Source organism: Rhinoderma darwinii, chromosome 1, assembly GCF_050947455.1.
Source record: "Rhinoderma darwinii isolate aRhiDar2 chromosome 1, aRhiDar2.hap1, whole genome shotgun sequence".
Lineage (NCBI taxonomy): Eukaryota > Metazoa > Chordata > Amphibia > Anura > Rhinodermatidae > Rhinoderma > Rhinoderma darwinii.
In genome coordinates this window covers 71,454,509-71,480,358 of record NC_134687.1, presented here as the reverse complement: position 1 = coordinate 71,480,358, position 25,850 = coordinate 71,454,509, and the positions used below count along the sequence as shown (strand labels likewise).

Here is a 25,850-nt window from a genome sequence, read left to right as displayed (position 1 = left end):
AATTACAAGCATTAACACAGTCATTAAATCTCGGACAACCCCTTTAAGTGTTACATTTTTTTCCAGCGCCACCACAGGGGAAATTAGGCGTTACACAGTTCCCATTCATATCAATGAGCTATCTGTAATGCAGGACAGGACAGCTCCTCCAGAGTGAGAGACGCTCTTTGTAACCGCTCTCCACTCTGGCCAAGTAATGAGGCTCCTAACTAAATATATGTATTAGTCTATGTCCAGCTGTACTGTAAATTATGAGGCAGAAATGTATTTGGGACTTTTAATGTATGAAATGTCAGTAGTTGTTTGTCTCAATGTTTAGCTTTAATTTCTAAAAAATGCCTTTTATCATTTCTATAAGTATTTGTTTGTCCCTAGTGTTGTACAGGAAACTGCCCAGGCTGTGATCAGCAATGCGGACGTACTCTGGGATGTCGGAATCATAAGTGCCCCTCTGTGTGCCACAGAGGTAAGAGAAAACTTTTTAAATATAAAGTTATTTATATATTACCCTTTCTATCCAGAGGTGTTTTGGGCTTTGATGCCCACAGCAAAATTCCACCTATTTGAATGCTGCACCCGTTTTGTTTTATTTTTTGCTACATACGTAGTTTTCTTATTATTTAAAACTTGAGCTGATATCTTTTTATTTTGTAGGTCTTTCTTAGGCCTCATTCACACGGCAGGGTTTCCCGGCCAGGTGCCGGCCGTTCATAAATCGGCCGGCACCCGGCTGCATTAGGAATAATAGACCCCTAATGGGGCTATTCACACGACCGATTTTTTGACGGCCGGGAAAACCGGCCGTCAAAAAATAGGACATGCTCTATCTTCGCCCGGCTCCCATAGAAGTCTATGGGGCCGGGTAATACACGGCCATCACCGGGATGTGTCCCGAGTGATGGCCGTGTTTTCCGGCGCTTGCGCTCTATCTCCTCCTCCTCACAGCGCAGAGTGCATGTGAGGAGGAGTTGATGCCATTCGGACGAATGGCATCGCTGTACACTGTGTGGCAGGGCCGGGGTGTACAGCAGGTGGAAGGGAGCGCTGCGCTGGCTCCCTTCCCCTGCTTGTTTTAAAAGCACCCTGGCCCGGCGACACCTTCGATGGCGCCGCTAGCAGCTGCTGCGGCTGCTACTACTGTAGCGACGCCACTATAGCAGAGCGGGGAGGTATCTTCCCGCTCTGCTATGTGCTAGCCGCACTTTAGCTCCTTGAAGGAGCGGAATCCCCGTGTTTTCGGTGATTCCGCTCCTGCACAGAGCGCTTGATGTCTCTGTCCATATCTGGGCAGTGACATCAGGGGAAACTCCTGAAGCGGAATCCCCGAACACATGGGGATTCCCCTTCAGGAGTTGCCGCTGATGTCACTGTCCAGATCTGCCCGGCCCGGCACGGATGCAAAACTTAATGCAAAATGGCCGATTTTACTGGCCGACACTCGGGCTCGGAAACGACCCGGTCGTGTGAATCCCGCCTTAGGAGAAGATGGTCAGAATTTTTTTTCACATTCTTTTTTTATTCAATCAATATTATTTACATAAAAAAATTAGCCTCCATTGCTAGTATACACTTCATCTGTACATGGGCACTAATTTTTTTTAATGGGGTAACGAGCTGTGTGACATGAACATATTAATACCTGATCACCTGCTGCCCAAGCAAAATTTTTACTATTGGGGCTCAGGTTAGCATGGATCACATGAGCTTTTGTGTTTCCTGCTATCCCCATATATAGATCACTGAAAACAATAATTAATGATATCAGCCCATTAGATCACTGCTATCAATGATCAGTTTATCAGATTATATAGCATCTGCTCTGCATGCCGGTCTGCACAGGATATCCTTGTGATGTCGGCCTCAGGGGCTTCCTAGCCACCCTGGATTTGAGAACACAGAGCTTAATATGGGTGATTTGTCAGGGCTTTTTCTGGAGGGAACTGATTATTTCAGTTCCCTGTCAAAGTACAGGAACTGATTGTCGGTGTGTAACATTAGTTAAATAGGTTTTCGAGTATACTTTGGGAAAACTTTTTCAATAAACCGCAATATGCACTAGAACAATGATCGATACATATCTAAATAGGGTGGAAATAAATATAAATTTCCTTTTGGATAAAAAATGTATAACATTTAGCTCAGGCTCGCAATTGCAGATGTTTCCCACATACATAGACACACTGCAGTTTGTCATGCATAATTGTTTTGGTGATAGAGGTTTATATAAATGAGCCTATACCTTTCTGTGTATGAAGGAAGGAAGTATGGGACAATTAACCAGAAGAAAACAAAAATGCTAATTTTCAATTGGACTAGATAAGACTTTGAAAAGACTTATTAGGCTACATTTAGATGAGTGTAGCCAATCTCGGATGTGGAAAACTGCTGTTTTTCACGTCTGAGGTTCACCCGTGCGGAACGCGTTGTCATGGATCACCCATAGACTAGAGTCTATGGAGGGATTCGTGACACGCAGGAAAATAGGATGTGCGTCCATGTCCTGTCCATGGTTTTCACGCACCCATTGATTTCAATGGACAACTACGTGCGTGAAAATACACCAATATAGAACATGTAGTGAGTTTCACGTAACAGACACTCACTACGTGAACGCATGTGTGAATAGCCCCATTGAAATCATTGGGTCCGTGTGCTGAGCGTTGTTTCAATGTTCAGCACATAGACGAGAATCACGTTCGTCTGAATGAGACGTTACGGTTCGTTTAGTGGTTTTCTGCTATTCCAGCACAAAACATTTAACGCCTATCTGCTGGAGAAATGATTAAATGTCAGATTGGTGGGGTCAGACTTCTTGGTTTCCACCGATCACTCAAATGAGGGCTGCCCGGCCCCACCTGCACTACCGCAATGAGGAGGAGTTTGCATGGAGCCGGAAAGAGGGGATGTAATGTTAAGGCTCCTATTTTGATTGTAGGACTAAAGCTGGACATAAAAAAGCTGCCGAACAGATATGTTACTTCTACGACGGATGGGATATAAGCATCTTCCAGACATCTCAGGCACTTCTTATTGTGGAGAAAAAAAAAGGATTGAATAGTGCAAAATGCAACCTGTCTGGTCCCCGTTTCCCTGAATGCGACACATCTGAGGCTCGTTGGCAATTCTATGGGCAGTTCAGAGGAAATTAGAGAAGAGAAATGTGAATTCTTTTTAGAGAATAAAGTGTTCTCAACCTCCTGAAGAACATGTTTGTACTACCGGGAGTCCTTTTTGGAATGCGTTTATTAGATGTGGTTACTAATTACTGTTGCGCAGGCTGAAGCCAACATACAGTATTGCAGTTATTACCAGATTACTGTGTTCTCAATTCTGGCACAGGGAGATCACTATAGTATTTTCTCTAAGCAGTGTTAATGAGGAACGAGCTTTAAGTTTGACTCTGTTTTGATATTTTCCTCCCCATTTATGTATCCGCTTGTTAGCATATTTAATTTGCTGGATGTGTTAGTACCACGCTGTGCATCAGCAACCATAACAAGACAAATCAAGAATGTATGCAACAGCCAAAATGTTATGGTTCTAATCTTAAAAGCAACATTGATTTTCTAATTTCTTTGAAGCTAACTTGAGACTAAAATAACACTCTGTCCTTATTTATGGGACTTTCAGTGGTGGAATGCCTGGAAGTGTGTATCTTGATCATTTGAAAGGTTATGATGAATGCTGAGATTCTTTATGAGGCTTTCAGTTCTGCGTTCTTTCATTTGCATCTCAATTGTGATACCCTTAATAATGGGATCCTTTCTAAAGATCACAAGGATGAACACCCTGATAACTAACCACATGAAAGTCTCAGTTTCTTTGTGGTATTTGTCCAAAATTGACTTCCTTAGAATTCAGTAACTGACATTCTGGTAATCTGATTAAGACATATGACATTACTTAAAAGGAATAAAAGAAATGTCAGATTTAGCATGATGCTTTAAAATTCTGTAATGCCATGTGCAATCCGAGGTAATGGATCCAAACAAACTGTAGGGTAGCCGTAATAAACATTGACTGATTATAATTTTATGTATTCGTTTAAAGTAATGAATTATGTCAGTCATAACCTTTACAGAAACGTCTCCCAGACTGACTTAAAGGGGTTGTCCCATCACAGATAACACTTGTATTATGGGAGCCAGCGATTAGCTAATTGCTGGTATTGCTCCCGAGACCATGGCAAAGAAACCATATTTCCAGGAGAAGATGGCAAAGGTGGTCCTGTAACTCCTGTTTGCCGTTGTTTCTAAGTGATCACCAGCAGCTGCTTTTACCATGAAAAAAATCAATGAAGTGGCTTCACTTGCGCGTGGCTCTCACCACTGTCGCCTATGGGGATACACATTTAATTCTAATATTGCTGCACTTCCTGTTGTCCTTTGCAAAAATGTCCGTCACAACAAGACAGAAAAAGCCAATATCTCTTCAAATAAGAGAAATGGAATTACCAAATATTGGTTGCTGTTCTAACTCCTGATTTATGAATATATGGCCAATTTTACGTTTTGGGTGCAAATTCTCTTTAACAGATTTGAAGATTTTACTGATGACAGAAAAGAGATGATACTTTATAAAAGGGTGAATGCACTAAATCATTAAATATTTTTTTTTATGTAGGAAGCTGCTATCCGTGTCCTGAAACAGTTGATGTGAAATGCAATTGCGGAAAGACTGTACTCACTGTACCTTGTGGCAGAGAACGTAGTACCAAGCCTCCACGGTGTAAGGATCTTTGCAGGTATGTTAAAGTGTCTCTTATAGTGTAATATAGCCGGCGTTGCTATGAAGTGTGCTCAATAATTTTCTATATAGCTGCAACAGTTACCCCGTATATCAATTATATGATAAAAATATATTTGTTAGTTTAGCCACTATACATTGGATGATGGCACACAGGAACATAAAATTATGCAATTTAAATAAACGTATTTTATTTGCATTTGACCAATGAATTCCATGTGTTTTTAATATACATTTTATTTGCTTGTGACTCTAAAAAAATGGAGTTAATTTTGTCTTCTTTATTTAGTCACCCGTCTACATGCCACCATGAGGCCAGAGAGCGACACAGATGCCATTTTGGTACTTGCCCACCATGTCGACAAATTTGTCAGAAAACGTTACAGAAGTGTGGTCACCTGTGTCCTGTGTCTTGCCATGATGAGGCACTTGTTAAACAGAAAGGCCTGGTAAGACATTACTGTGGAGAAAATGTATTTATATGACCAACTTGTTTGGATTATATAGATAATTTCTCAGCAACCTATGACTTTCCAGCTCTTTCAAAGCTACTACTACTTCCAGTTTGCCCTCAGAGCTGCAGGGTGAATGCAAAAGAAAAATAATAAATACTTAAAATGTTAGTTTCCACAGTTTTTTTTTTGTTTGTTTTTTTTTAATGTTTTTTTCTTTTATGCATAAGGTAAATGATAACCATGGTAGATATGAAAAATCCAGTAAAATTTTGAGGTTTTTATTTGAACTAAAGAGGCTGTCTGTTTGGACAATGCATTTTTGTTAGAAGGGTCCCCTAAATGGTAAGATGATTACATGTTGTTCCGCTGCTGGGCCCCCCAGCGATCATCCGTAATTTGTAAGGGAATCTGGCAGCCGGTGTTTGATTCCCCTGCAGTGCAACCACAGGGGAACTATGGGATTACGTGGTGCCCATTCAAAGGAACACTAAACATAAGAAATAAATAATATCCCAGCAATTCCTCCCCTCTTTTTCTATGATCGGATTTGGTTTAATATTGCAATTGAAACTGAGAACTATAAAAAATATCTTTGTGTCCCCCAGGAGATCAGTAGTTTCCCCCCTCCTTCACCTTACAATCCTGTGTCTGGCTGTAAAACAACTGGCTGCAGCAGGAACCCTCTCCCTCTGCCCTGTCTTCAGTAGGACACAAGGATTCTTAGGCTGCCACCCCTTGGATAAGCCCTGCTTCTCTCAGTTGTTGACCAGTCGAAAATGGAACAGATCAGTGGGAAATGAACCCTTGTAATCTCTGCAGTATTTCTACAAGACTGTTTTGTTTCAGAATTTACAGGAAGTCGTGCTGACGGACAAACATTGAGAGAAAGTTTATCTTCTGTTTCCTTTTATCCTTTATTTCTAGGTTTAATGTTCCTCGAAATCAATGGGCTTTCTGTAAAATGCATAGACGTGCCAGGTCCTCTAGGGGGAGAGAAGCTCTTTGTGGCTTCTCTCTGTTCTGGCTAATTGGAGATTTACGCATGATGCACTACCTTTTATTAACCCATAATTCCCTAATCGGGTTTATGAAAGTGGGTTTTTTATACCAGACAACCATTATACAGAAATTGTATCGTCAAAGTGACCTAGTGCTGAAATTAAGTTTTTATGTTAATATTAAATGACTAAAACGCTATTATTATGGTCCAATTGAGGAAACTCCCACTAACTGCGATTTATGAAGTGTTTATTTCCTAAAAGGTAATAGTTGTATTTATTAAATAACCATGTTACATAATACGTTAGAATGGAATTGCGGATGGAAGAAATGGGTAATAAAAGTACAGCATTTGTTTCTGCATATTTATTGTATTGTCTCACATTTTTAGATATTTTTTTAGTGCACAGTAATATTATTATTTTTTTCAATACAAGATATAAAACAGTGTGAAAAATGGACCTAAGAAGATTAGCATAGTGTCCTACAGCAGAGAAAAGATCCACTTTCACTATAGAGCGGTATTATATACACATACTGTAGAAATAGCTTTTTCAGAAGTTTTTATGTTAAACATTATTTTTTATTACATTTTTAAAAGGGGTTTTCCCATCTGACACATTTAGGACATATATCCACAGGATATGTCATAAATGTCAGATGTACGTGGGTCCCACCTCTGGGACCCGCACCTATCTCTAGAACGGGGCCCCCTAAACCCCGTTCTACTGCTCTGTGTTGTTGCTGAAGCGTGTGATTTCCGATCATGAACGACGGAAACAACGTAGTTCACTGAGCTACGCTGTTTCCGTATGTCCCATAGAACTGAATAGTAGTTACGGAAACAGCGTAGTTCCAATGCTACACTGCTTCTGTAACTACCATTCACTACTTTGGGAGTTATGAAACGGCGTAGATCATAGAGGGAATAAGGCGGTTCTCAATAAACCGGATTTCCGAGCTAAATATAGGGGTTCTGCAAACGAAAGAAGTTAGTTGTGATTTTTTTTGCAATAGAGTAGACCAGTGCAAAACCAATATTTTGTCAGTCAAGGAAAAAAATCATTAGTGACCATCTCATTCCCGCTGTGGTATATAAGCGGATACAGAAACAGCTAAAGTAGATCTCCAGTACAAAAACACTGCAGAGTATGTCTCTTTCATACACCTATGACTGTGAGGAAGATTATAAGGAACGCCAGCGTTTTAAGGTTTTGGAGATGCAATTATTTGCATTGCTGTCTTTGACAGTGCTTTTTATTATTTTTTTTTGGTTAGCCTCAGCCTGCCGGTCCATGGGAGCAACCTTGTGAACCAGCTTTTATCCAGACCGCATTGCCATGTCCTCCCTGCAATGTCCCCTTACCAATGTAAGTACAGACCTCAGACGTTTGTAGACCTCTTTATACAACTTGTCTATTACTCCGAGTAACTGGCAAAGGTAACAGGAAGGTTAACGAGTAACTGTTTGCCAATTGAGTCCTAATGTTTTAGTTGGATGAGCAGATGGTTATAAGTAATAGTAATTTGCTAATTAAAGTATAATTATAATAACAAAGTAAACTCCACATGATATAAGAATAAGTTAGCAATTATTTTAAATTGGGTTCTTAAATATTCTTTTCATTTTTCCCATTGTTGTGGATGAATGTCTGGGTGATGCCTGTTCTTTCTATTAGGCTTTACATTGCGGATTGTTTTTGGTGAGACACAGGTTCACATTACATTAATATCCTTTACATGCCTTTATTGCTTCCTCTTTAGGATGATTCTTTATGATGATGAGATGTCTGGCTGTCTTTCCATGACAAGCGGGACATGACTTTGCCCTGTGATTTAATAGTTCCAGATGCAGTCTGTGTTTTTATTGATCAGCAGATTCAGAATCTAGCACAAGTTTTTTTTATAGTTTCTTACATTTTTTTTTTAATGTAGAACGTAATGAAAATTAATTTATATCATGAAGTTATAGGATCTCCCTTTCCGATACCTTTTTTGCATGCAGCACTATTGAGCAGATCATGTAAATTTTACACATGAGTCTGCCTGTCCACCTACTCCATTCACCTCACATCGCCTTGTTGACATCTAGTATTGGGCCACCACCAGAGGTTTGACTTCAGGCCTACTGGCTGGATCTCCACAAGGAGAATCAGTACCTTTTGTGATAATGTGCATTGATGGAAACTGTAGTCTGTCACGTCCGTCATCTCTTAGGCCTCATGCACACAACCGTAGCCATGTGCTCAGCCGTGATTTTTGGGTCGGCAGGCCACGGAGTGTCAGCCGCGAGCGATTCACGGGCTGTGCACATGGCCACGGCCATTATTTTCTATGAGCGCGGAACACGGCCGTAATAAGGCTTGTGCGTTCTTTCTGCGGTACGGGCTCCGGGGCCATGCACGGACCGTGGAAACCACGGTCGTGTGCATGGCCCCATAGGAATGAATGGAGCCGCAAATTCTCCCGTGGATTTTCGGGGGAATTGCGGCCGCAATAGCACGTTCGTGTGCATGGGGCCTTACCCTGGTCATTAGTAGTAGTAGTAGTAGTCTAGTCTAGGGATCCATGAGCTGTGGCAAAATTGTGGAATTACGAAGACTTGCTCACGGCCTCAATATTCTCCTATTGGGGAAAAGTAGGGCAACAACAAAAAATCTGACATTGTTGGAGTTTTGGTGATCATCTCAAGTTGCTTATTCCCTTGCAGGGAATAGCCTAAATGCAGCGTTTTTACCGCAACCCGTGTGCAATTACATGTCGTAGTGTGGCCCAACTTGAAACATTTAAGTTAATGCCCATTTACAAAAGCGGATAAGATTCCAACATTAACGACGATCATGCGAGATAATCGCATAATGTGAATAGGTGTAACTATTGAACGACTAGAAATAAAACGCTACAAATGATCATCTATGCAAACATGAAAATAATCGTTGGTTGTTCTGACATTGTGGTATATAAACATGAATCATTTGATTTCAGATATGTGACATTGTTAAATAGGCGATCACACCATAATGTTTTAGCAACTGTTGAGACGGTAATGTCGCTTACAGCAATCATATCGAAGAAGGCTAATGCGAATATCTACTTGTGTAAATGGACCTAGTATACAGGTACATCTTTAACACTTTAGATTTACTCCAGTCTGCAGCACTATTTTTGCAGTCAAAAATATTGGAACCCAGACAGAAAGCGGGCAGACCCCATTATAAGACAATAGAATACGTCAGGATTTGTCTAGATTCGTTTGAAAACAGGTCCGGCTTAGCTGCCTTAGCGTCATTATGAAAGGAAGCCATGATGCTAATGTGAACAGAGCCATACTGGGAAAGCTGTGGAACAACCAGTATGGCACATCATCGTAATTTTTATCAGAAAGGCCAACATATTGACTACTGCTGTTATTTTTCTTCTTACGGCTCATGCACACGACCGAGTGTGCCGTCCGGGTCCCGTCAGTGATCCGAGGAAAAATAGGACATGTTCTATTTTTCCTCGGATCGGAGACTCCGTCCATTTTTCACGGACCCGATTCACCCGCTATGGGTCAGTGAAGACAATCGGGTGCCACTCGGGCCATTTTTGACAGTATCCGAGTAGCACCCGATTGTGTGCAAGAGACCTTAAAGGTCGTCCCAGAGTCTAAAATTATCATCTATCCAGAGGATAAGTTATCATTGCCTGATTGCTTGGGCCCCACTGCTGGGACCCCACCTATCGCAAGTACGGTGGGCCTGTACCCCCGTTCCTCGTCACTGCTCATCGACCATGAGGAGGATGCTAAATGGAGCGGGGGTCACGCTGCCGCTCCATTAAATGTCTATAGTTCAGGGCCCTTTTTCTCGCCATCGGTTTAGCCCCGCAGTGGGGCCTCAGCAATCAGACAATTTTCACCTATCCTGTGGACATGTGATAATTGTTGATACTGGGACAATCCCTTTAGGGGGGCCTGTAAATGCAGAGGTATTGTGCCACGAATGACTACGATTTTGCGATGCAATTTTTGGTTGAACAGCGAGTACAGGAAAAACGGTGGTTTCCGTGGTTCATCTGTACAAGCCGTGTGGACAAAACTTAATTTGCAGTAAAACCACTACCACTGTGTGTACAGGCACCCTAAGTGTCTAGTCACCCCTTAAAGTACTACTCCAGGGTTTTGGTTTTTCCACCCCACTCCTGTGATGAATTGAAATGTAGACATACCTATTGACTTAGGCCACATCTGCATTGGGGCCTCTGTCACAGATTGGACCAAAAATACCAGAAACAATAGCGGAGCATGCGGTGCTACTGTTTCTGGTGAAACAACGGACACCATGACATAAACCTGATGGAACCCATTAAAGTTAATTGGTTATGTCGGGTACCGATGGTGTTCGTCATGCATCGGAACTGGCGCTTCCGTTGTTGTTCTGCTGCTCTGATGGAGTGGAACAACGGAAAAACACTGAGGCAGATGTAAATGAGGCCTTACGTGGTGCTATATTTCACGAGGGCACTGCTCCGTTCCGGGTCGCCGCGGAGGTCACTTGATGTTCATTCTGACTCCCTCTATTTTACAGCTTCTACAATAGGAACTGGAAATCAGGCTCCTCTCAATGCAAGTCTAGGGAACCTTGATGTGAGTCTCATAGACTTGCATTGAGAGACTGACATAGACGCTGTAGAATTTGGGTTGTCCGATTACAGATCGCGTGACCCCCCCCCAGAGCGCCCAGTGAAATACAGCACCTGGTAAGTCACTACGTCACATGGGCATATGGGTGGGGGCTACCTGGAGTGCTTCTTTAACTGGACAATAAAATTTGCTGTTTGATTGGCTGCTAAGATATTGATTCATATTTCAGTAATAGCAGTAAATCTTTTTTCTTAAACAACGTGTTTATTGAATTTTAACAAGTTAACTAGGGTTACAGGAGAGGTGATGGGGGTGCATGAAAGGATAGATTCAATATCATCATTCCATACATTATCAGGTATTTTACAGGGTAGCATACCTAATTATGCCCTAATTAATGTCTTTCATTAATAATATCCTGAAAAAGAGATTTAACATCCGCTAATTATCGTTATAGGAGTATATATGGATTAAAGAACTAGCGTGTGTGTGCGCATATTGTATAGATGTTACGTTTATATGTAAAGGTGTGTACAGATTGATTAGATACATAGTTGGTTGTATTTTGATGCAAATTTGCCATCATTTCATGTGGCTGTTTTGACAGATGGACCATGGTTTGTACAGTGCCTTGGAATTTGACATGTTTTATTGTGTAATAGCATTAAGGTACAATGGATTAGTTAGAGTTTTTGTGACACTGTTGAGCTAAAGAAGACTCTTTAACACTTAGGCTGGGTTCACACGACCTATTTTCACGCGTAAACGAGGCGTATTATGCCTCGTTTTACGCCTGAAAATAGGGCTACAATACGTCGGCAAACATCTGCCCATTCCTTTGAATGGGTTTGCCGACGTATTGTGCAGACAATCTGTAATTTACGCGTCGTCGTTTGACAGCTGTCAAACGACGCGTAAATGGACTGCCTCGGCAAAGAAGTGCAGGGCACTTCTTTGCCACGTAATTTGAGCTGTTCTTCATTGAACTCAATGAAGAGCAGCTCAAGATTTACGAGCGTCTCAGACGGCTCGCATAATACGAGGAGGAGCATTTACGTGTGAAACGAGGCAGCTGTTTTCTCTTGAAAACAGTCTGTCTTTTCACACGTAAATGACAGCTAGCGTGTGCACATACCCTTAAAGTAGAACTCCGGTACATTGTTTTAGCTTTGCTTCATTTGTAAAGTACGCCTGGTAAAAGGTAGGGCAGGTAATCCACTTACAGGGAACTTTATTGACGAATTATCTTCTCTGTTCCGGGCCACCGTAATGTAACATAACACAAACTGACATTCCGAATCCTATAGTGTCTGCTATGTGAACCAGAAGTCACTTTCTCTTTGCATTCCATTCAGCGTCTTATAGGAATGCATAAATAAAGTCCACACTGCAGACGCTGTAGGATTTGGACAGTCACGGTGTGGATCATGTGAAAAATGGTGGCTCGGAATTGAAAAGAGGATTTACCTGCCCTACCTTTCACAGAGTGTACCTTCCAAACAGGAGCAAAGATAAAACATTTTACCGGAGTGTTCCTTTAAGCGAGCCCAATAACACAGCTTTCTGTGTGTTGTTGAGCCAACTCCCTGCCCTCATGCGTCCGGATCCCATGCACTGTCAGAGACCAGGCTGCTGCTCTGTATGTGATCAACATGTGGTCTAAAGACTAAGATTTATTGTCTATTACTGATGGTCTATTATACGTGTTGCTGTTTTACCAAACCAACAAATGGCTAAATTTGTCCTTCTTTTTTTTCCTTCATGATTTTTTCAGGGAGTGCCTCGGAAAACACGAGGTATGTATGTAACTTTATGGTCTTTAACTCAAGCTTATCCATTTCTATGCATACAACAATAATTGGCAATATGCTTAATCAATGTATTCTAAACAAAAATAAACACACAAGCATATAAACGTGTGTGTGTGTGTGTGTGTGTGTGTGTGTGTGTGTGTGTATTTTGTCAAATTTGCTTGTGTAATTGGTGCTGGATTAAAGCTGGCAATGCACTAGATATTCTGGACGGCCAGAAAGGCCAATTTTTTTATTTATTTTTTGACGACTGACGGTCCTCTGTGTGTGACGAACGAGCGTGACCGACGTCAAACAAGGACCGAATGTGGCAAAATTGATCTCCGGTCTTTATTTATTTTTTTCGGTCCATGGCGGCTTGCAGTCTTGTAAAGTCATTCATGCCAAACGAGAGATCTTCATCTCATTAATAGAAGTTCAGACCAGGCCACAGATCAAGGCAGATATCGATTGGAGATGTGTAGTTTTGACTTTAATCGTTGTCGTCCAGAACGACAACCTGCACAGACCAACCATGAACGACAAGTCTGAAAACGTCTGTATGAAATCTAATGTATGGCCTACTAAAAGTTGTTGTCCGCTTTCACCAAATAATATTTTTTTTTTTTTTTGTATAATTAAAGGCTATACAATTTCCAGTATACGTTCTGTATTAATTTCTCATTGTTTTCAAGATCTCTGCTTGTTGTTATTCAGTAGGGACATTTATTGTAGTGGATAAAATTCTGTCCATGGTCATGTGATGGACACACAGGTGCTGGTAATGTTAGAAGACACAGCTCTGATACACATAGTGTAACTGTAACGAGCCGTGCACCTGTGCGTGATCACATGACCAAGGATAGAATTGTGTCCACTAGAAGTAAACAACGCATGTTTCTACTGATGAACGGCACGCAGAAATCTTGAAAAGCATGAGGAATTGATACAGAAATTAAAATAGGATATTGTATATTCACCGTTAACCATAAGTGTTCTCTGTGTTTAACCCCTTCCCGCTCCTTGACGTACTATTACGTCATGGCAGCTGTATCGTTCGCGCTCCATGCCGTAATAGTACGTCTCGGGAGTAACGGCCGTTTCGGCCGTCCTCCCGACACATACAGGAGCTGTGACGCTGCTGTCTTGTTCAGCAGCTGTCACAGCTCCTACAGCGGGGACCGATCGCTGTGTCCCCGCTGATTAACCCCTTAAAAGCCGCGTTCTATAGAGATCGCGGCTTTTTAGGGGTTAAGCTGCCATCGCCGGCCTGCTACGCGATAGCGGCCGGCGATGGTGACTATGGCAACCGGACACCAAACAATGGCGTCCGGCGATGCCATAGACGGAAGCCTAGTGGGTCCTGACAACGTCAGGACCCACTATGCTTGCTGTCAGTGAGTAGCTGACAGTTCTAATACACTGCACTACGCATGTAGTGCAGTGTATTAGAATAGCGATCAGGGCCTCCTGCCCTCATGTCCCCTAGTGGGACAAAGTAATAAAGTAAAAAAAAAGTTAAAAAAAGTTGTGTAAAAATAAGAAAATAAAAGATTTAAAAGTATTAAAAGTAAAAATCCCCCTTTTTCCCTTATCAGTCCTTTATTATTAATAAAAATATATAAAAAAACAAATAAACTATACATAATTGGTATCGCCGCGTCCGTAACGGCCTGAACTACAAAATTATTTCATTATTTATCCCGCACGGTGAACGCCGTAAAAAAAATAAATAATAAACCGAACCACAATCACAATTCTTTGGTCACTTCACCTCCCAAAAAATGGAATAAAAAGAGATCAAAAAGTCGCATGTACCTAAAAATGGTACTGATCGAAACTACAGTTCGTTACGCAAAAAATAAGTCCTCGCACGGCTTTATTGATTGAAAAATAAAAACTTTATGCCTCTTAGAATAAGGTAACACCAAAAGTGAATGATTGTTTACAAAACTTATTTTATTGTGCAAACGCCATAAGACATAAAAAAAAACTATAAACATCTGGTATCGCCGTAATCGTATCGCCCCGCAGAATAAAGTGAATATGTCATTTATAGCGCACGGTGAACGCTGTAAAAAAAAACGAAAAAAAAAACAATCGTACAATTGCTGTTTTTTAGTCACCACGCCACCTAAAAATAGAATAAAAACTGATCAAAAAGCCGCATGCACCCCAAGAAAACTACAATGGATTCCTCAAGGGGTCTAGTTTCCAAATTGGGGTCACTTTTGGGGGGTTCCCAATGTTTTGGCACCACAAGACCTCTTCAAACCGGACATGGTGCCTAATAAAAAAGATGCTTCAAAATCCACTAGGTGCTCCTTTGCTTCGGAGGCCGATGCTTCAGTCCATTACCGCACGAGGGCCACATGTGGGATATTTCTCAAAACTGCAGAATCTGGGCAATACGTATTAAGTTGCGTTTCTCTGATAAATCCTTTTGTGTTATAAAAAAAATGGTATAAAGAGGATTTTCTGACAAAAAAAAAAATGTAAATTTCACCTCTACTTTGCTCTAAATTCCCGTGAAACACCTAAAGGGTTCATAAACTTTCTAAATGCTGTTGTGGATACTTTGAGGGGTCTAGTTTCTAAAATGGGGTGTTTGATAGGGGTTTCTAATATATGGGCCCCTCAAAGCAACTTCAGAACTGAACTGGAACCTAAAAAAATAAATAAATGAGGCAATACTTCGCTTCTTACATTATACTGATAATGAGCCGTGCCCACCCCGAGATGACCCCAGTTTTGACCGTTTGTATAAACGGAGACCCCTATTAGACCGTTCCAGTGCCCGGTTTTCCCAAGCATACACCCCTGAGAAGTGTATTTCTATTGATGAGTCCCTGGTACATTTTAAAGGGAGGGTTCAATTCCGCGAGTACCTGCCGGGTAAGAGGGCAAGGTATGGCGTGAAGATGTATAAGCTGTGAGAGTGCATCAGAGTATACCTACAGGTTTAGGATATATGAAGGAAAGGCCACCCCCAAACCAGACTGCATCCTGGACTACAATAGGTACATGGGAGGGATGGACTTGTAAGATCAAGCCCTGAAGCCCTACAGCGCCATGCGGTGTGGTATAAGAAGCTGGCCGGGCACATCATACAGATGGCATTGTACAATGCGTACATGCTACGTCGATGTGCAGGCCAGACGGGAACTTTCCTGGAATTTCAAGAGGTGATTATCAAGAACCTAATCTTTAGGGACCAAGAAGGGGGGGGCACCCAGTACTTCTGGAAGCGAGCCCACACGCATCGTACCAGGGCAACACTTTCCAGGAGAAGTTCCCCAAACTGGCAAGAAGGGAAAAAGTCAAAAGAGGTGCAAAGTCTGCTATAAGAGGGGGTAAGGGAGGACACAATATATCAATGTGACACGTGTCCCGAATAACCAGAGCTCTGTATGAAAGTGTTTTAAAATTTATCATACATCCCTTGGTTTATAATTTACCCCAATTTTACTTACCCTGATGCACTCCACACAGCTTATCCCCCCTCGTCTTTCCCCTCTGATCCCTGCTGTGTGTCCAGGCAGCTGATAACAGCCACATGTAGGGTATTGCCATACCCGGGAGAACCCACATTACAGTTTATGGGGTGTAGGTCTCCGGTCAAAATGGCCACTACACCTCTAGATGAATGCCTTAAGGGTGTAGTTTTTAAAACGGGGTCACTTCTTGGGGGTTTCAACTGTTCTGGTACCTCAGGGGCTTCTGCATACATGACTTCGCACTAGAAAATCCCCAGTAGGCCAAATGGTGGTCCTTTCCTTCTGAGCCCTCCCATGGGCCCAAATGGCAGTTTATCACAACAAATGGGGTATTGCGGCCCTCAGAACAAATTGCGCAACAGAATGGGGTATTTTGTTTCTTGTGAAAATAAGAAATTTTCAGCCAAAACTACATATTATTTGAAAAAAATAATTTTGTTTTCATTCCCAGCCCAATTCAAATAAGTTCTGTGAAAAAACTATGGGGTCAAAATGGTCACAACACCCATAAATGAATTCCTTGAGGGGTGTAGTTTCCAAAATGGGGTCATTTGTGGTTGGTTTCTATTGCTTTGATACCTCTGGGGCTCTGCAAATGCGACATGGCACCCGAAAACCAATCCAGCAAAATCTGGACTCCAAAGAACACACAGCGCTCCTTTCCTTCTGAGCCCTCCCATGAGCCCAAACGGCAGTTTATCACCACAAATGGGGTATTGCCGCACTCAGGACAAATTGGGCAACAGAATGGAGTATTTTATTTCTTGTGAAAATAAGAATTTTTGAGCTAAAATGACATATTATTGGAAAAAATATATATTTTTTTAATTCCCAGCCCAATTCAAATTAGTTCTGTGAAGAAACTATGGAGTCTAAATGGTCACATTACCCATAAATGAATTCCTTGAGGGGTGTAGTTTCCAAAATGGGGTCACTTCTGGTGGGTTTCCATTGCTTTGATACCTCTGGGGCTCTGCAAATGCGACATGGCACCCGAAAACCAAACCAGCAAAATCTGTACTCCAAAGAACACACAGCGCTCCTTCCCTTCTGAGGCCTCCCATGGGCCCAAACGGCAGTTTATTGCCACAAATGGGGTATTGATGCACTCAGGAGAAATTGGGCAACAAAATTGAGTATTTTGTTCCCTGTGAAAATAAGAAATTTTGGTAAAAAATTACATCTTATTGGAAAAAATGTCATTTTTTTAATGTCACAGCCCAATTGAAATAGGTGCTGTGAAAAAACTGTGTGGTCAAAATGCTAACAACAACCATAAATGAATTCCTTGAGGGGTGTAGTTTCCAAAATGGGGTCACTTTTGGTGGGTTTCCATTGCTTTGATACCTCTGAGGCTCTGCAAATGCGACATGGCACCCGAAAACCAATCCAACAAAATCTGGACTCCAACAAACATATAGCGCTCCTTTCCTTCTGAGCCCTCCCATGGGCCCAAACGGCAGTTTATCACCACAAATGGGGTATTGCCACACTAAGGACAAATTGGGCAACAAAATGGGGTATTTTGTTCCTTGTGAAAATAAGAAATTTTGATCACAAATGACATTTTATTTGAAAAAATGACATTTTTTTCATTTCAGAGCCCAATTCAAATACGTGCTGTGAAAAAACTGTGCGGTCAAAATGGTAACAACAACCCTAAATGAATTCCTTGAGGGGTGTAGTTTCCAAAATGGGGTCACTATTGGGGGATTCCTACTGTTTTGACACCTCAACACCTCTTCAAACCTGGCATGCTGCCTAAAATATATTCTAATAAAAAAGAGGCCTCAAAATGCACTAGGTGCTTCTTTGCTTCTAGGGCTTGTGTTTTAGTCCACGAGCGCAGTAGGGCCACATGTGGGACATTTCTAAAAACTGCAGAATCTGGAGAATACATATTTAGTAGTGTTTCTCTGGTAAAACCTTCTGTGTTACAGAAAAAAAAATGAATAAAATTGAAATTCAGCAAGAAAAATGAAATTTGCAAATTTCACCTCCACTTTGCTTTAATTCCTGTGAAATGCCTGAAGGGTTAAAAAACTTTCTAACTGCTGTTTTGAATACTTTGAGGGGTCTAGTTTTTAAAATGGGGTGTTTTATCAGGGTTTCTAATACATAGGCCCCACAAAGCCACTTCAGAACTCAAGAGGTACCTTAAAAAAAAGGCTTTTGAAATTTTCTTAAAAATATGAGAAATTGCTGTTTATGTTCTAAGCCTTGTAACGTCCAAGAAAAATAAAAAAATGTTCAAAAAACGATGCCAATCTAAAGTAGACATATGGGAAATGTGAACTAGTAACTATTTTGGGTGGTATAACCGTCTGTTTTACAAGCAGATGCATTTAAATTCAGAAAAATGCAATTTTTTCAAAATTTTCTCTACATTTTGCAATTTTTCACCAATAAACACTGAATATATCGACCAAATTTTACCACGAACATGAAGCCCAATGTGTCACGAGAAAACAATCTCAGAATCGCTTGGGTAGGTTTAAGCATTCCGACGTTATTACCACATAAAGTGAAATATGTCAGATTTGAAAAATGGGCTCTGAGCCTTAAGGCCAAAACTAGGCTGCGTCCTTAAGGGGTTAACTTTATCTTTTGAACCCCCAGTGTGTATACCTTTTTCCTTTCTATATACATAGTGACATAAGTTGTTTTTATTTAACAGTTTTTCTTTTTTCTTTTTTTCATCTTTTGGCATGCCTTTGTACTCTTTTCTTTTAACAAGACCACTATACTTGGTTTAACTGTCTTTTGTACTGTGCATTTTTGGTACTTCTCTTTTTAATAAATAGTTTTTGAAACTAAGCAAACACTGCACGGCTGCCGCTAGGTTATTGGAATAGGGACTGACTTCTAACGCACAAATGACTCTCCAACAAAGGTCACACTAAGGTGCTAAAAAACAAAATTAAAAAACTTTTCGTCTTGACCATGCCCATCCTATATATTTTTTTTTATAGCCACATATTCCCTACCTACAAGGCTCCTAGAAATCATAGACCATAAGGGGTACTGAAACTTCCAAAAACGTCTTCTGGTCTCAAGGGCCACCATTTGGAGTAAAGGCAACAATAACTGAATCTAGAATATTGTAATCCGTCAGACAGCTTAAGACCAACGTAGAAATGTGCTTATTTACCTTTACAGTAGATAAAATAGTGGTTACTAAAATCTTTAAAGTTAAAGGGGTTGTACAGGTTTTGGCAAACATGGCTGCTTTCTTTCCAAAGCAGCCACCACGCTTGTCCATTGGTTGTGTCTCCTGTTGCACTAAATGTGAATGGAGCTGAACTGCAATACCACACGCAACCTGTGGACAGGTGTGGCAGTGTTTTTGAAAGAATTCAGCCATGTTTATCTCAACAAGCCATTTAATTCCCTCTTATGCCCTCTGTTCTTTTATTTTGCTTTTTGAAAGTCTGCTGTGAATTGACTGGATTGGGCCGGCATTTGGTAGAATAAGATAAGTGATTATTATTGGTATTTTTAGTTATTTACATTAACCGATCAAATGACCGTTTTGATTCTTTCTCGTGCGCTCATGCAATGTAAGAAATATTCTTTTGTTTGCTACGAGTGTTTTAATTCCCAGGCATCAGATGCATGAACATTGAAAGGGGATATCGTACGCTTTTCAGGTCATGTTAAAAGGCCATGAGGTGAATAAGGTTAAATAGGTGAGGTAAATAAGGTTAAAAGGCCATGAGGTGAAATTAACAGTACAGTGTTATCCATTATTTCTCTTATTACCTAATCACAAGCTCGTATCTAACTGGATTCGTTTTGTTTTCCCTTAGGTGAGTCCCTTACCATGTCATGCGGCTGGCCCTTTCTCTTGTAAAAGACCATGTGGGCGTCGTCTTCCTTGTGGCAATCACACATGTTTCAGAGAATGTCATAAAGTCACCATAGATGATGGCAACAAAGCAAAGGTAAAAATTAGTGTCAAATGTTATAACAGCACGTAGTGAATGGGATGCAGATAGTGAACAGTACACACCAGGCTATGTGATACAACATGTAATGATCTAAAGTGAATTTCTGGGGGATGATTCCTTTCAACCTCTAAACTCCAATAACGTTCAAAGTTTTTCATTGTTATCATTTATCATTATTATTTCTATGCTCCCTTTTAATAGATTTTTAGATATTTTTTTTAAAATCTATCTTGCATAGATCTTTTGTCGTGACTCACAATTAGGCAGATACATACATTTGTGTGCCATATTTGCCAAACAGTATTGACATTATTTAAGACTCCTGACTACATAACACACTTTTCAGTTTAGTCATTTAAAGAGTACCTTTCACCTGCCCATACACGTGCAGCATGTACTAGGCAGGGCTTCACAAACACTGTCTCACTTTAAAAAAATTTCCTATCTTCCTCCGTTATTTACATATCGGTGTCGTTATATTTGGCGCCCGATATGTAAATAAGCCCCTGAACTGTCAATGGGGCGTTTCTATCTAACGAAATGGTAAGGGGGCGTGATCTCTTCACTCTGACACTGTCCAATCAGCTACAAACAGTGTCACAGGCTGGTGGTTCTGCAGAGAGCGCTCTCTCTGCCTGTGTGTGTTCTCGAGGGAGGGAACACAGCACGAGCCGCCCTGACGCTGTCCGTAGCTGATTGGACAGTGTCAGAGGGAAGAGATCACGCCCCCTTGCCATTTAGTTAGATAGAAACACCCCATTGACAGGTTAGGGGCTTATTTACATATCGGGCGCCAAATATAACGGCACCGATATGTAAATAATGGAGGAAGTTAGAAAGATTATTTCAAGTGAGACAGTGTTTGTGAATCCCTGCCTATTACATGTTGCACTCCACTTCACATATATGGGCAGGTGAAAGGTTCCCTTTAAGTCTCCCTGCTGACATAGAGGATTTGCAGGTGGAGTATCAACAGTGGAAGAATGTTACAGGCAAGCGGATGAGACTTAAAAAATCTACTCCACATGATGGTGAACATTTATTGCACGTAAATCAGAGCATGCTGTAGATTTTCAAATCCCCTGTATGATTCTGATCTAAATGTTCATTGCGGATTTCACCCTTTTCTATATCGAAGGGGTGAAATTTGCAACAAAACCTGCATGAAATGCTGTGGAAAATTCGCCATAAATCTGCTATGTATGTAGGTACCCTTAAAGGGATGTGGTTTGTTTATTGCAGCTGTGTAACTTATTAACCAATGTCCTTTAACTGAATTTTTATTTATTAAATGAGCGTACATGTATATGCAGGTTAGATCTGGTGGAAACCATTTTAAGCCAGTTTTAAAGGACATCGGTCAAATGAATGCCAGATTTTACACAGAGCCAAGGCCTGTATCTATGGCAGTATTGATATATTTGCCTTTCTAGATTGTAAGCTTGTTTGGGCAGGGCCCTCTCTTCTTGGTTATCTGTTACTGGTATTCTATAACTTTGTGTGAGTGAATATAATAATAATTCAGTGTTTTCTTAAGGGGATTGTGGCACGTATTGAAAAGCACTTCCAGTCGGATTCCTTGTCTAAATCATCAAGATTAAATTTGTGTCCCCCCATCTGAAAACAGCTCAATAACAATCATTCTATGTACAGTTTTGTGGTGTTTGTATTTCTATAGAATGACTACAAATATGTTCGGCCTAATATGGACCCGTATATTAGCAGCATTTTACACCCTGCTCACTAGTGATACGTTTGAGAGGATTGTAGGACTTGTTTTGAGCCTTCTGGTCCATTCATATGTTGCAATTGAGATGAGGTTAAAAAGGCATTGAAAAAAAGTATGGGTATTTAGCGCATTTTTCGGTTGTGGTGAAAATGCACTCGTTTTTTCGGATGCGTTTTTTCGATGCGGTTCTAACAGCACTTCAACCACAACGTGTGAACGGACCTTTACATTCTGTTTCCTAATATTGACTGAAACATCTCTCTACAGATCACATACAGCTGGTATCTAAGGTGGTTAGTTAATGCTCCCAGGTTTTAGGATGTGGTAGACATAAACATCGAGATTGTGGGTGTTAACACCTCCAAACCAGATGGCGGAAACCAGACCAAACCAAATAAAGTCAATGGGTTCCGTCGGCTGCTGGTGGTGTCCCCCCATGCAACGGAAGCAGTGCTTCCGGTATTTCTGATGGAACGGAAAGCCAAATGCTGATGTGTACAGCCAATGATTCTCCCGGGAATGTTGAATCAGAGATCATCGCTACATGTTTCATTATTTGACCTATATACAGTAAATATTTCCCTGATGTGATCCCATGAAAGATCTTCCCATTTTAGAGGATAACATTAAATGTTTTTTCAGTGAAATTAACAACTTTTCCTTGTCCCATGCTTAGCCAAATAAACTCTAGATATTGCTCAGCCTCTGTGTGGTTTACATGTGCAGATTTTGCAGCATAAACATTTCATGCCTTCCAGTGTGCTCCAGAATGCCTTATGTGTGAAGAAGAATGCTCAAAACCTCGACCACCAGGGTGCCCCCATCGCTGCAGTCTACAATGTCATCCAGGGGACTGCCCACTATGTGTTCAGATGATCAGGACTAAGTGCCACTGCAAAATCAGTAGCCTTTACATTGAGTGCAGGTATGCACGGTCTTTACTTTTCTTCTTCATACTTGTACTTTATGTAGGTCTAAGTATCATGTTACTCAACATATACAACATTTACTGAAAAATAAATGGAAGATAAATACAAAAAAATAGGTAGTAAAGAAGCATACAGAAAGTCGTCACAGCTCCATAGAGGATACTACACACTGAATTATTAAAACAGAAAGACCAAGTGTTATTGTATTGCATGTTCCATAGGAGATATCAAGGGTTCTGTGATCTAAAGGCTTTTATAGTTCTGTATCTATATCATGAAATACACTGCCTATTGGTCCCAGTGGTTACATAACGGATTGCCTGAGTAGACCCTACACAGCATTAACCGTAACAATAGTCACTACAACAGATTTACTCTGTAAACCATCCCCATCAATCATTGTACTACTAGCCCAAACCTAACTACCCTAAATTGTACTTGTAATATATTAAAATTACTGGTAGACAGAGTAAATAAAAATCTATTTTAGGGTAACACTATGGGGCGTTACATACGCTAGTCTTACTAGCAAGAAAGTTTGCGTAAGATGCGACACATTTATGAAGCGACGACCGTTTCTTTAAATATGTTGCATCTTTCGGCCAGTTATGGTGCAACAACCGCGGCCATGCGCAATCCATTCCCCCCTCATCGGCCATACAATAAAAAACATGATCAGTACGATGTATGAGCAGCGAAATGCTGAGGGGAACAGGAGGGGAAAGGAGGAGTGGTGAGGTGAGCCGTATTTTATATAGATAGATAGAGATATATAGATCTTTATTTATTTTCGTATAAAAAAAGGTACGAAGCCCAGCACAGGTCTTTACATGGCAACCCCCTACAGTGTGAAATCTACGCCAGCTAGGAGCTGACGTAGATTTCAACTATAGATTATGCCAGTTTTTTGGTGTAAATTACAATAAATTTTAGCCATGCTTCAGTGTAAATTGTGATTTTAAGCACTTTTCTTTTCTACGGTGGGGTATAAAGGTTGATAAATTCCGCCACTATATGTTTTCCAGAAATATTAACTAGCATATAGAAAAAATTATTTTAACCTAGAAGCTTAAAAATTTGTAAAAAGCAAAAAATATGTATTTAAAAATTATGAAATAGAACCTGTATTGGTCAAGAAAAGAACAAGCAGAAAACTATTTAAGAGCCCAACAGATAAAAAAGTTATAGCGGTCAAAGGGGTTGTCCAGGTTGGGGGCTGTTTGTCTTTTTTATACTGATGACCTAGCCACAGAATAGGTTATCAGTATATGAACGGTGGTGATCTGACACCCGGGACCCGCACTGATCAGCTGTTCTGGCTGCCTCCAAGCGCCGGAAGCTATGTAGGGGTTGGTGCTGGAAGCAGATGACTCCAGTCACTTTGTAGTGGCCGTTCTCGGATGCTGCAGCTCTGCCCCTATTCACTTGAATTGAAGCAGTGCTGCGGCACAGCACAATACAGTGGTCAGAGCCTTCTGCTTCTGGCACTGACCCTGGCATAGCTTTCGGAGGCAGCCAGAACAGCTGATCGGTGCAGGGTGTCAGACTCCCACCGATTTATATACAGATGCCTTATTCTGCTTTGGGTAGGTCATCCGTATCAAAAAACAACCCCCAACCTGGACAACCCCTTTAAACTATCGCATACTAAAAACAGCTGAATGGTGTTTAGTCCTGTAAACCCAAATTATTGTGGACCTGAACCGGTTAATAAAGGACTTTCGACATGTTGATCGGACTTGCCAAATCAGTGGGAAGCTGTGCCCCACACCAACAAATAAATGTGTAGAAAATGAGGCCATATTGTTGGAAATAAACATTGATGTAATCGAAAAACGCTCAAATTTATATGCAAAAATTATTAACCCCTAGGCGCACCAGGATGCAACTGTGCGTCGTGGCAGGAGGTAACTTCACGCACCAAGACGTACAGGTACTGCACGGTACCCGGTGCACTCGGTCGGTGACTGTGTGAACCGGGAGGTCAGTTGTCTCTGACAGCTGACACTCGACTCTTGCCAGCGGTCCTTTGCCGCTGATTTCAGCAATTAACCCCTTAAATGCGGCGATCGATTGCGATTGCCGCATTTTTGTGGTTTTTTAGCACATCGGCAGACCCCACGATTAAATCGCGGGGTTTGCCTATGGCTGGCATGGCAACCGGAGGCCAAACAATGGTCTCTGTGTCTGCCATGGATGGAAGCCTATCATGACCAGCCTCAGGCTGGTCCTGATAGGCTTCCTGTCAGAGTGACAGGAAGTCACTGAGTCGTCCCTGATGCACACTGTCATTGCCGCTGAATTTGGCAATTAACCCCTTAAATGCAGTGATCGCCGCATTTAGGGGGTTTGTAGCACATCGGCAGCCCCCATGCAATTGTGGGGGTTGACGATGGTTGTCATGGTAACCAGAGGCCGGACAACAACGGCCTCTGGGTCTGCCATGTACAGAAGCCTACCAATGCTGGTCCTCATTGGCTTACTGTCAGAGTGACTGACGTCATGCTGACAATTGGAATACATGACACTACATAAGTAGGTAAAAAAAAAAAAGTACAAATATTTGATATCACCGCGTTCGTAACGACCCAAACTATAAAACTATAATGTTGTTTTTCCCACACGGTAAACACTGCAAAAAAAAACAAAAACCAGAAAACAATGCCTAAACCACTCCTCCCACAATATAGAATGAACAGTGATCAAAAAGTCGCATGTACCCCAAAACAGTACCAATAAACGTATGGTATCACCGTAATCGTTTCGACCCGCAGAATAAAGTATAATGTAATTTATAGCGCACAGTGAAGGCCGTAAGAAATAAAGAATTTAAAGCGCCAAAATCGCTGTTTTTTTTGTCACCTTAGCTCTAAAGGAAATGTAATAAAAAATGATCAAAAAGTTGTATGTACCACAAAATGGTACCAATAAAAACTGCAGCTCGTTCTGACAAAAACAAGCCCTCACATTGCTACAAAAAAATTAACGTTCTGGCTCTCAGAATGTGGCTATACAAAACAATTATTTAAAAATAAATAAATAGTTTAATTTGTTTCTATGGTCCTAGTGTATAGGAATGAGCACAATGAACGTAGGTTGTTGGTTTCGGATCATGTTTCTAATATTCATTG

At 41.1% G+C, this 25,850-nt stretch overlaps 1 protein-coding gene across 2 annotated transcripts in view; it reads left to right on the top strand.

The window, feature by feature from the left end:
* NFXL1 (nuclear transcription factor, X-box binding like 1) overlaps positions 1-25,850 on the top strand; it is a 121,147-nt gene that overhangs the window by 68,318 nt on the left and 26,979 nt on the right. For both annotated transcript variants that reach the window (XM_075859561.1, XM_075859555.1), the window contains exons 12-18: positions 376-466; positions 4,624-4,744; positions 5,036-5,195; positions 7,479-7,570; positions 12,599-12,620; positions 19,921-20,055; positions 22,549-22,715. In XM_075859561.1, coding sequence (XP_075715676.1) covers positions 376-466; positions 4,624-4,744; positions 5,036-5,195; positions 7,479-7,570; positions 12,599-12,620; positions 19,921-20,055; positions 22,549-22,715 — 788 coding nt within the window. The remainder of the gene's footprint in view (positions 1-375; positions 467-4,623; positions 4,745-5,035; positions 5,196-7,478; positions 7,571-12,598; positions 12,621-19,920; positions 20,056-22,548; positions 22,716-25,850) is intronic.